This window comes from Centroberyx gerrardi, chromosome 15, assembly GCF_048128805.1.
Source record: "Centroberyx gerrardi isolate f3 chromosome 15, fCenGer3.hap1.cur.20231027, whole genome shotgun sequence".
Taxonomy (NCBI): Eukaryota; Metazoa; Chordata; class Actinopteri; order Beryciformes; family Berycidae; genus Centroberyx; species Centroberyx gerrardi.
Window position 1 is genome coordinate 19,527,618 of NC_136011.1, and position 10,853 is coordinate 19,538,470.

The following is a 10,853-nucleotide window of genomic DNA, read 5'->3' on the forward strand; positions in this document are numbered from 1 at the left end:
TATATAAATATGAATTTATTCATGTTTTATGAAGATTTGGACTATAGATGACAACATAAGAAGCATAAAAGATACATTTACATTTTGATGAACATGAGAAACAAAAGATATTACATAATACACTGGATAGCAGGTAAAGGCCAGTTTTATGTGTAAGCATACAGAAAGGAATAATTAGGCTGTTGCTCATCCATGTACTTGGAACACTTATTGATTGGAAAAGTTATTTTTGAACCAGGAAAAGGGCATCTGCCATCTATACACATGTATCTGCTTTACACAGAGCTCATACTACTGTAAAACCACAATTCTCACTTTTTTCCTCTTTGTCCTTTCTGGGATTTTCCACTTTTTTTGGAGTATTTTGCTTCCAGGTCAGACAGGAAACTGTTAAAGCCCTGCTCTCTGGACTTCTGTCTTTGCTGGTAGGGAAGAAAAATAATAATTATTTTATGAAAAAAGATAGATATATTTTTTAGGTTACCATCAAATACAGATATGTGTGTTTATGTTACCTGAAACATCATAACAAGACTGTCATCCTGGTCACTGATCCCCATCTCTTTTTGCATTTCTTCAGCTTCTCGTCTCTCTTTATTAGCCTGGAAGGTGTAACACAACCAAATTACTGGGACTGGACTAAGTAATACCATAGGAGTACAGCCTACCTCTGTGTGTGTGTATGTAATGTGTGTGTGTGTGTGTGTGTTTACAATATATTCATGTAACCGTGAGCATGTCTTGTACCTGTATCTACAGGTATGTCCCCATCTGAACATGGTTGCAAAAGTGTGTATGTATCTCATCCCAGTGTCAATTGATATTTACATTTTAGGCATTTAGCTCCAAGCCAGCACAACAAGTACAATGAGTGCAACAGTAGAATAACCATAAATTCCTAGATTAAAAATTGCAAGTAACCAAATGGAAGGAGTGAAAAGCCAGGTCAGGGCCTTAGTGTCCTTAGAATATTTCTGTGACCACAAAACAATCATGTAAGAGAGAAAAACTAGGAAAAGAAATAAAATAAGAGCTAAGAGATAGAAAGACTTTTTTGTGTTTGTGCCTCAACACCACACACACAGTCCTCACCCTCTTCCTGCGGGCCTTCTTCTTCCTCTCGCTCTCCTGTGTGAAGGCCGGGAAGGAGGTGACCTCTCCGCTCTCGATGGCACTGCGGATGATGTCGCAGAGCCGGGGCTCGTCTTCCTGGGAGCAGCACAGGGCCGAGGCTGTGATGGCGTCCATGTTTCCCTGGTGCTGCGTGTACAGCTGGATCACATCCTGCCGCTCCTCGTCGGAGCCCTTGTACTTCCCCTCAAACTCCAGTATGTCCTGCACCGTGATCTGACAGACGGACAGGAGAGACAGAGCAGGTGGTCGTCAAGGCAATGGTTCGCCTATATTTGGACTGAGAGAAAAGAGATGAGGTGTGCAACAGGTGATATGAAGTATTTTGTCGAGGCTATAAATTGATGGTAATGTGCAATTTTATAATTCTGTGAGAAATGCTGTAGAGTCAAATAATAAAATCCTGTGTGTGCATTCATCTACCAGTTTTCCTGGGTATTTACTACATGGTATCTGCAGGTTTCAGTTTCCAAATGTAAGACTTTTTAAGACCTCTTTAATGTTACCTGGAATTGAATTTAAGAAACAACAATTTCAAAACAACAAAATAAACTAATCTGTCAAAACCAGCCCATTTCTGATTGAACATAGTTAATGAAAGTTCTCAAACTATAAACAGGCAGGATAAGAAAAAGGACACAAGGAAATTAATTGTTAAGGAAATCAAGTCCAACTGTATTTAGTAAAGCAGACAGGATGCATATTGTACTAACCCTGTTGTGTATTAATCTAAGAGTGGACATGCAGCACAAACAAATCTGTCACTACATAGCGAAAACACCTCTAACAACTGGATTTAAGACATTTTAATACGTTTTAGGGCCTCAAATACAGATAATTTATTTTAAGATTTTGGGTTGATCATGGCTTGAATAAAACCAGCAAATCTGAATCTGGCTCATTAATGAGTCTATGATACTGAGTCTTAATACAAAAAAAAAAAATCCCTGCTGTGGTCCAGTACCTTAGGGAAGAGCAGCCTCCAGTAGTCTTCCCAGCACCGGTCTTGGCTCAGCATGTCAGACTCCTCGTCCACCACACCCTGTTCATCATACACAGCCCTCTGCTCCGCATCGCTCAGCACTGCATACAACTTCCCCAACACCTGAGGGGAAATCCATCAGTCAGACCCATAGTTATATACACGACTGCAGCCCTTTCTAAAAAGAATGGTAATCCTGTAAAACATTTTATATGGACACTACCGTTACACAAATATTACACCTGTATAAATATTATAGTGATACAATAGGAGATAAAAAATACCACAAATATAAACTCAATATTTAGTATCATAGACACAATCATTAATTCTATGGGTGTGGGTGGGTGGTGTGTATATGTGTGTGTGTGTGTGTGTAGGGGGGTATCGATTACTCATTATTATGGCTAATTGTCATCGGTAACCTGTATTAACATTCATCACGTGGTCTTGTATCTTAACCTTTCCTGTAATTTTAGAGAAACGCCAACTTTAGCATAGCATAGCATAGCTTATGTTTGACTGACAGCTAACGGCTAACCTGAAATTTCTCCGTGGCCAGCGGGTCTTCGGGAGCCCGGTCTGGATGGACCTTCAGCGACACTTTGTAGTAGCTCCGCCGGATCTCTGCGGCCGTGGCCTCCTTGGCGATGCCGAACACCTCGTACAGGTTTGAGGTGTTGAACAGCTCTTGACACCGGTCTAGCAAACCCATCCTGACAGCTTTCCGTTCCGGTACCAACTGGCTGAACACGTTTGAAAAGTAATGCTTCCAACCGTCCTAACGATTTCTCAAAACTGAATTTGAAGTCAATGGTACATGGGTTAAATTAACCACAATCGGAGAAGAGTTGCCTTTTCTGCTTTCCTTTGTTTACAACGTTAATTTGGCGCGCTGGCTTGTGACGTGTGGCTGCGTACGGCGACGTGCTTACGTAATATGCACACGCTTTATAATTGGTTGCCTTACATTCGTGACAGTCGACATTGGTGTCAAAGCTTTGCGAGGACTTGTCTGATCTTATTTGGCTTGTTTGACGTGACCTACAGGTTCCTATGTGATAAATAAAATATCTATAAGTCAGCCAAAGAACCAGTTTCTCGTTAATGAAGATATTAAATGTAACAGGTCTCTGCCAAGGCTAGTCCGAGCCACACTGCATCCAGTGACCGCCCACTTTTGAACGGCTCCGGTTCCAGGAAGTGAATTTCCCATTCATTCCTCCCATGATTCCTCCATTGACGTTTCAGAAAATCCTTATATAAAGAGTTTTAAGCCTGGAACTAAGCCAACCAACTACGAGATGAATCGTGACCATAAAACATTTGATTCGGAGCAAACATAAATAAATAAATTGGAAAACGGAAAAAAAGCAACAAAACCCCCCCCCAAAAAAAACCCTTTGCCTTTTTTTCTGTTTTCCAATTTTTTTTGCTCCGAATCAAATGTTTTATGGTCACGATTCATCTCGTAGTTGGTTGGCTTAGTTCCAGGCTTAAAACTCTTTATATAAGGATTTTCTGAAACGTCAATGGAGGAATGAATGGGAAATTCACTTCTACTCACCATCTTTTGACCTCCCTGGAATCAAGATCACAACTGTAGCCTAATATTGTAATGAATTGTAGTATTGTAACTATTCTACTAAGGCCTAATCTCTTACAGTGATAGTCATATTTTATAGTTATCTGAAAATAATTCAGTTGAATCTAATTCCACAGAAATACATGCATCACTCATTCATGGACTTTAAGGTACAGATACCCTAGTGTTTATTGGTGTATTTGAAGCAGCACAAGAATACATCAAAGACAATGAGGCAAGTCACTAAGTCATTTTCACTGCTTCATGCGAAAGCAGAACACAAGGATACACACTGACTTTGAACTAAGCATCTGTAGATTGCACCCATCTGTGTTTATAAGCCTGTACAATATGCAGCACTAAAGATACACTGTAGACCCCCTCGCTCCGATGTTATCCAATTATAGCCCCATCTGTTTCTGTTGCATATTTGGCACAGTCTTTGTTGTTGTTTTTGTATTTATTTTCTGTCATCAAAAACCTCATCTGTCCTTTGTACTCAGACACAAAATAAGCACTTGGACAACTGGCACATCCTTATCATGATAAACAACAATGAAAAAAACAAAATGACAAAAGCACAGAAGTTGTATTGTAAATGTTATGAATTTTTGCTGGTGTGCAGATCTCTCTCATATGCTTTCTATCCACATCCTACCCACTGCATGGATAGTGCTCCTAGAGTTTGAATATAACCATCGCTCCTCCAGAGGGCATATTTCCTTGTTATGTTAACAGTCTCTCCACAACAGTCAAATGGCTTTGTCATCATGGTCAGTCTTTATGTCCATGGCTGATGCATCTTCTCCCCCTTAACCGGGACAGTCCAAAAGCCTCCTGTAGGGGGCAGCAGCTCAGCATTCCTTCCTGGTCTTGACCGTCTTGCTGGCGTACTTGATAGGGATCCCCCAGCGTCTCATTAGATAGACATCAAACACATAGGCCGTCCCCGGCTCCAGGCCCCCGATCACAGCTGTGGTGACGGCCCGCCGAGGGTTCAGCTCCTGGAAGTACTTGCAGAGAACCCTCTCGGTGTCGGAGCGCGACTCTGGTCCCAGGCAGGGTGCCGTGGCAGCAGTCTCTCCCTCACCCTTTCCCAGCTTTCGGCGGTACACGCAGTACAGGCTCCGTTCCTCTGTGCCCATCCAGGCCAGGGTGACGCTGCTGCAGCTCCGCAGCCGGTTGAAGGACTTTATCTGCAGGGTGGAGGGCAGAGAGGGGACCCCTCTGCGGTGGTAGGCTGAGGAGGTCTGCATTTTGACTGAGGCCGTCAGACCTCCTGCTGGGGCTGGGTCTGCAGTAGAAGAGCTCTGGGCTGCGGTAGTTCCTTCTCTCTCTAGGTGGATGAGGTAGGAGGGACTTCCCTGGAGCCAAATCTGCACTAGATCTTCCCCCACAGCCTGGGAGGTCAGAACCATACCTTTACTGGACACAGTGACCTTAACCTTTTGGCCCCCGCCGCAGCTCTGCAAGGTGAGGAGCCCGCTCTGCTGCCAGCCCCGGGGACGGAAACTGAAGAACTGCTCTGAGCTGGTGCCCCTGTCACGGAAATTCACCCACCTCAGCTCCCCTTCTCTGAGCTGGGTGATGGCTGGCCGGGCCTCCTCATGGGTGCGAGCAAATGTCCCCGTGTACGCCATGCTGGTCCCATTCAGCCTGTCGATCACAAAGACATCGAAGTAATACTGGGTGTCAGGGAGGAGCTCAGAGACGGTGCAAACGCTCTCTGTCCCCTTGCACAAACACTGGAGATCGGCATACTCGTCAGGGAGGGAGGAAGGTGGAGCCTGGGGTTCAGAGAAGGTGTCCCACTGCTGCCACCACCAGTCTTTCAGAATCGGCCACGCTGTTACTCTTCTCTGCTTCTCCTTCATTTCTTGTTTCTGATCTTTCTCTCTCTCTTTCCTTATGCTCTCTCGGGCAGCACAGAGGCTGGGGTAGTTGTGCGTAGGGTTGACGAGGACGCAGTAATCATAACTTTTCTGGGTGTGTGGGAGCCTGGTTAGGGAGGCACTGGGCGCCCAGCTGAGGGTGACGCTGGTCATGCCTACGCCCAGGGTGTGAACTCGAGGGTCGGCCGGGAGCAGAGGGAAGGCGCCGGAGGGCCCCAGGCCTTCATGGAGGTACACTGTGGCTCTGGTGTCCTGCTCTTTTGACCGCAGCCTCAGGATGTAGATGGAGGCATGGGCATAGGAAGGACCCCTGTATGTGTCCATAGCATTGCCTGTGAAGCTGTGTATTTTCTCCTCGCTCCCCGGACCTCGCCACCAAACCTCTGGCATGCTCTTTTTGGCACTCCCTGTGAGAAAAGAAACAGTGTTAAAGTAATAATCTGTGACTTTTTCATGTAAATAACTGTCCATTTTGATACTCTCTATTGTTGATTAATATAACACAATACTGATTCAACCTATAGCCAGTTCATGAAAGCTTTGCTGTCCTTCAAATGAAGTTAAAACTTTACGAGGCTTTCAAATGACAACAGCAATGATTGGAATGAATTAAACTATATTGACATTGAAAACTCCACCTGTTAATACCAAAGTGCTGTGGTAGCACAGTGTTGATAATTAAGAATCATTGACTTGGCCACTACTGGCTTATATGACTTCTACCATACTGCCTGTGTTACACAAACAAACAAACAAATGACCGGCTCTTACAGAGGTGCTCCTGAGCACCTAATAAAAAAACAACAGATTACAACAAACCAATTTTCTCAATCATACATAAAGTATGTAAATTTTCACAAAGTACACTTTCTTTTCACTTGAATGAAATTACAATAAACAAATAAATAGGTAAATAAACAGAAAAACTCCCTAGTTCATCAGTCTTTAAAAGTGACTGTTTATCTCCTCAAGCTGAGAAATCTCTCCTCAAATGAGACCAAATGTTACAGAATCAAAGTGAATAATTCAGGCTGGCAGTGGGGACCCTTGAGCTCAGGGTCTGAATGATTTATGTGTCACTTTATAACTTCATTATGTTGTTTTACCATGTAGGATACCCTGTTCAGTTAACCTGGGAAGGTGCTGATGGAGGGCTCCAAGGCATATTTTATAATCCAGAAATCTGTGCCCTTTTGGGTGGAAAATTAGATTCTTTTGGTTTGCTTGGAACATGCATTGCCCTGATGTCAGTTTTATCCCATTTTGCTGCTCTAGGATATGTTTCATCATCTGAGTTTTATTTGATTTTTTGGGTTTTATAGGCACATATATTACACACTATCTAGGACACATTGTAGGTGTGGTAGAACCGGTTTTCTTTATTTCAACATCTGAATCAAGAAAAGGCAGTCCCTTTGGCCAGATTACTGTGTGTGTGTGTGTGTGTGTGTGTGTGTGTGTGTGTGTGTGTGTGTGTGTGTGTGTGTGTGTGTTGAATGATACTTTAAAATGCCAATCCAAAGACTCATATGAAATTTATGAGAATGTGACAACAAGATACAATCACATTCGCCATCAATCTCTGTCCTACTCAGAGATAGTGGGTGGCATTTAGAAAAATAAAGCCTTTTCCTTGCTTTGAAGTTGAGCAAAGGAAAGGGGTAAAACGCACCGGTAGGAAGATATAGGATAAAAAAATCTGTATTATCTACCTAAGAATATGTGAAAGAAAGATTTGGAGACACTGGCTTTTTGAAACACATTGGTCTAGGCTGCAATATGAATGGCCAATATGAATATAGTCAGTTTATATATGAATAAAGTCAGTTTTATATATATATATATATATATATATATATATTTATTTTTTTTAGATATTTATATATATTTAGTCAGTTTATTGGTCGAGCACTACGCTAAAAAACAGCGATGTAGTGTTAAATACAAAGGTGGGTAAACTATGACCTCCAGTTAGTGATCATCATAAGGGAAACAACCATTTTAGACAAAAATCTATTATATTTTCAGAAAATCATTCTTTCTGCATTATCTTTATATAACTTCCATTAGTTCGATAGTGTTTGCTATTATGTGTACTGCAAATTGACATCATAAAGATTCATGTCAGCCAAAAAAGGTGGGTTAACTGAACTAAACTGAGGTTAGGTGGGTTTCCCCTTATGATAATAGCTAATTGGTCATATTGCATTGCCAGATCTAGTGATCGTCCTCAGGGTGCGTGCAGGCTGTGGTGCTACGGTCCATGTCCACTCACACTGCAGGCTCTTGAGGGGTTTGTCCTTGAGGGTGCGGGCAGCCAAGCTCCACTCGATGGGTAAGTCACATGGGCTGACAGTCACCGATATCGCCGCAGCCTTCTTCTTCAGTGTGAAGTATAGCCTGTGGAGAAACACCAAAGATAGCATCCACAAGTTCTTTGATTTTTCACGGGGCTTGTCAAAAAGATAACGTCCTATTTCCATTCAACTGCAAGGTGATGGATGAGAAGACAAGATATCTCCCAATGCATACTGTGCAACATTTTTTCATTTTTTGGGGGGGAAGATTTGCAGATACTGTATGCTGTTACATTTTCCTTGCTAGAACTTGCTGGAACTAGATTCCAACATTGCAACTGTTTCAAACATTTGCCAAATCTTTGTCTTTCCTCTTGCCTAGTAGCTGATGAGTCAGTTGATAGCAGACCAGGAGAGGTGACCTGAATGTCAGATGATAAGGCTGCATTGACAATTTCAGATAGATATCTGCCTGTTTGCTGTAACTATCTGGAATCGTGCTTAGCATAAAAACAATGATGTCCCTTATTGTGATTTTTCTGGGACCATACACTGTTTGTAGATGTTGGATTTTCGATTTGCATATTAGATAGCAGTTCAATGGCAATAAAAGGACATGTGAAATGCATGATGTGGTGGGCTAGTCTCATGTTTGATTGCCTTTGAATTCAAACATTCATTATTCTTCAACCTCTGAGTTGATGTCCTGAGCTTTTCACTTCCACAAAGCTTGAATCGAACAAGATTCAGTCTCAAAGCAAAAACACGCATATTAACCCATATGTTTCTGAAACATGACATTTTTTCAAGGCAAGTTACTCTTAATAAAACTTCATTAATTGCATATGATTATTTGTTAATAAATATTTGTTTTCCTCCTTACAAACACCATTATTCATGATATTGTGCAGATGGTGGTTGTTTCCAAACAGATGTTCGACACTGTCATTCTCAAGGGCAGTTTGCAGCTTATTTAATTGAGTGATTAATTTCTGAATCAATGTTTTCTCTCCATTATTTGCTGTGCGGTTCTGCATGACTGCACCAGTGGACAGACTGCAGCACACAGGGAGATGCATTTCCCAATTTTCAGCTCCCAGTTTCACAAAGCGAGCACTGGCACTGTTCTCCATGGTTCAGGCCAAGTGGGCTCAACTTCCTCCCTGTCTCTACAGTGGTGCTGGAATGAGCCACTGCCTCCATAAAGATTATTGGGGAACGGCCGGCGACTTGTTATTGAAGGGCGGAAACAAGGGCGGATCTAATGGGTAGGCTACAAGCTTTTTTCATCGATCTACAACATACTGTACATAAGCTAAAAATCTCCACCCATCTTTTACTGCAAAAAAATATCCATCTTAACAAGTCATTTAGTTGAGTATTGAGTCTTAAAAGAGGTGAAGAAATAAATGAAAAAGTGAAAAAGTTCCAATTCCAAATCAATTTGTTTCAAGAATATTCTTGAATCAAAGACTCAAAAGTGACTGGCAGACTTGCAAAATTGCATATGAAACAAGTGAAACATTCTCACCCTATTGGGTTTTTCAATTTCATTTTGTTTTCAGTTTTCATTTTAAGACTCAATACTAGACTAAATTATTGTTAAGATGTACATTTTGGGGGGGAAATTATGGTATTGTGTAATTTGTTACAATCAATTTCAATCTCAAATTCTCTTTCCTGACAGTATAAAACAGAATGGCAGTCAACAGTGCCTCCAGAATGAGAAATGAGCACATGGATGCATGTTGCTCAATACCTTTCCCCCATCCATCCCATAGCCTGTTATCCCACCTGCGAGTTCGTCCTTTGGGAAGGGTTATGGTGGTGACCTTTCCCTCCGGTAGCCATGTAGTGGGGCGGAGCGGCACCTCATTCTCTGGGGCCAGGGCCGAGTGCGCTTGGGGCCACGAAGTGCCACAACACAGCGCCAGGGCCACACCGAGGCACCAGGGCAGAGATACGAGTGCCATCCCTCCTTCTTGTGCTCTTTCTCTGTCACCCTTTCTCTTCCCTCTGTCACCGCCTCTTGGATATCTCCCGGGCTCTGAAAGGGCAGGGTGGAAAGGTCAAGAACATCCATCAGACCCCATCAGCAACCCAGACACACACACACACAAACACACACACACACATTTGCGCTCTCACACACAGAGTCAGCTCAGTTTCTACTGTACCATTCACAGAGACACTAAAGAGCTCTAGCGGCTGATGATTCATTGATATGAAGAAACATCTCGCCCTATTCAGACAGAATTATTCATGTGGGGGAAAAGAAATTGCCATGCTATATTACTCTGGAATGTGTATAGCGCAGCTTGACACCCGCTGGAAAAATCACCCATCGCACCACTTTTCAAAGTGTGAAGTGGGTTGCTAATATCACTCAGAAGTCGAAGCCTTTACATTTCTATTTTTAGTAATGGAGTTCAAATGGGTTTGTTCTCCAAATAGAGGGGTCTTTTATCATGGGCGTTAGCAGCCATGTTATCAGGAGAAAGTGACGGCAGGCGAATGTGGAGAGAGGTACACAAACAACACCTGGAGGTGCTGGTACGCTCTAATCCAATCACCATACACAGATGCCGCACCTAACAAAAGCTGCCACTTCTCTCAGATTTCCCTACTTCCTCTCTCTCCCTCTCTCTCTCTCTCAGTCTTTCTTCTGTCTCTCTCGCTACTAATGCTTCACTCTCTCTTTCTGTCTTCCTCGCTGTACATGTTTACGTAGGTGTGTAGACGTGTGCGATTGTGTGTGTGTGTGTGTGTGTGTGTGTGGTTGCGCATGCACGTACGTAGTGTTTACTGTGTGTGATGATTTGTAGATAGGATGATTACAGGTCTCAGTGTTCCGGTTCGTCCCCAGAGAGAAAACGCATTTGTTCAAAGTCACACAGTCTTCAACAAATGTGCCTCCTCCCCCTCCCCCCACCCACCCCCCTTGCTTTAACAAGGTGTTTTATGTC

The 10,853-nt window shown here is 42.8% G+C and overlaps 2 protein-coding genes across 2 annotated transcripts in view; both read right to left on the bottom strand.

Moving 5' to 3' along the window:
• Positions 1 to 25: 25 nt before the first annotated feature.
• dnajc9 (DnaJ (Hsp40) homolog, subfamily C, member 9) lies at positions 26 to 3,000 on the bottom strand. The gene is made up of 5 exons (XM_071903141.2): positions 2,655 to 3,000; positions 2,096 to 2,236; positions 1,093 to 1,347; positions 516 to 602; positions 26 to 422 (listed from the first exon to the last, which is right to left on the bottom strand). Exons 1-5 carry the CDS (start codon positions 2,826 to 2,828, stop codon positions 312 to 314), a joined length of 768 nt encoding a protein of 255 aa, XP_071759242.2. The 5' UTR covers positions 2,829 to 3,000; the 3' UTR covers positions 26 to 311.
• A 900-nt stretch (positions 3,001 to 3,900) lies between these two features.
• ndnfl (neuron-derived neurotrophic factor, like) overlaps positions 3,901 to 10,853 on the bottom strand; it is a 9,098-nt gene continuing 2,145 nt past the window's right edge. The window contains exons 2-4 of the mRNA XM_071903143.2: positions 9,682 to 9,934; positions 7,866 to 7,990; positions 3,901 to 5,997 (exon numbers count right to left, since the gene is read on the bottom strand). Of these exons, the coding sequence (XP_071759244.2) occupies positions 4,553 to 5,997; positions 7,866 to 7,990; positions 9,682 to 9,860 (1,749 nt within the window). The 5' untranslated portion in view covers positions 9,861 to 9,934 and the 3' untranslated portion in view covers positions 3,901 to 4,552. The remainder of the gene's footprint in view (positions 5,998 to 7,865; positions 7,991 to 9,681; positions 9,935 to 10,853) is intronic.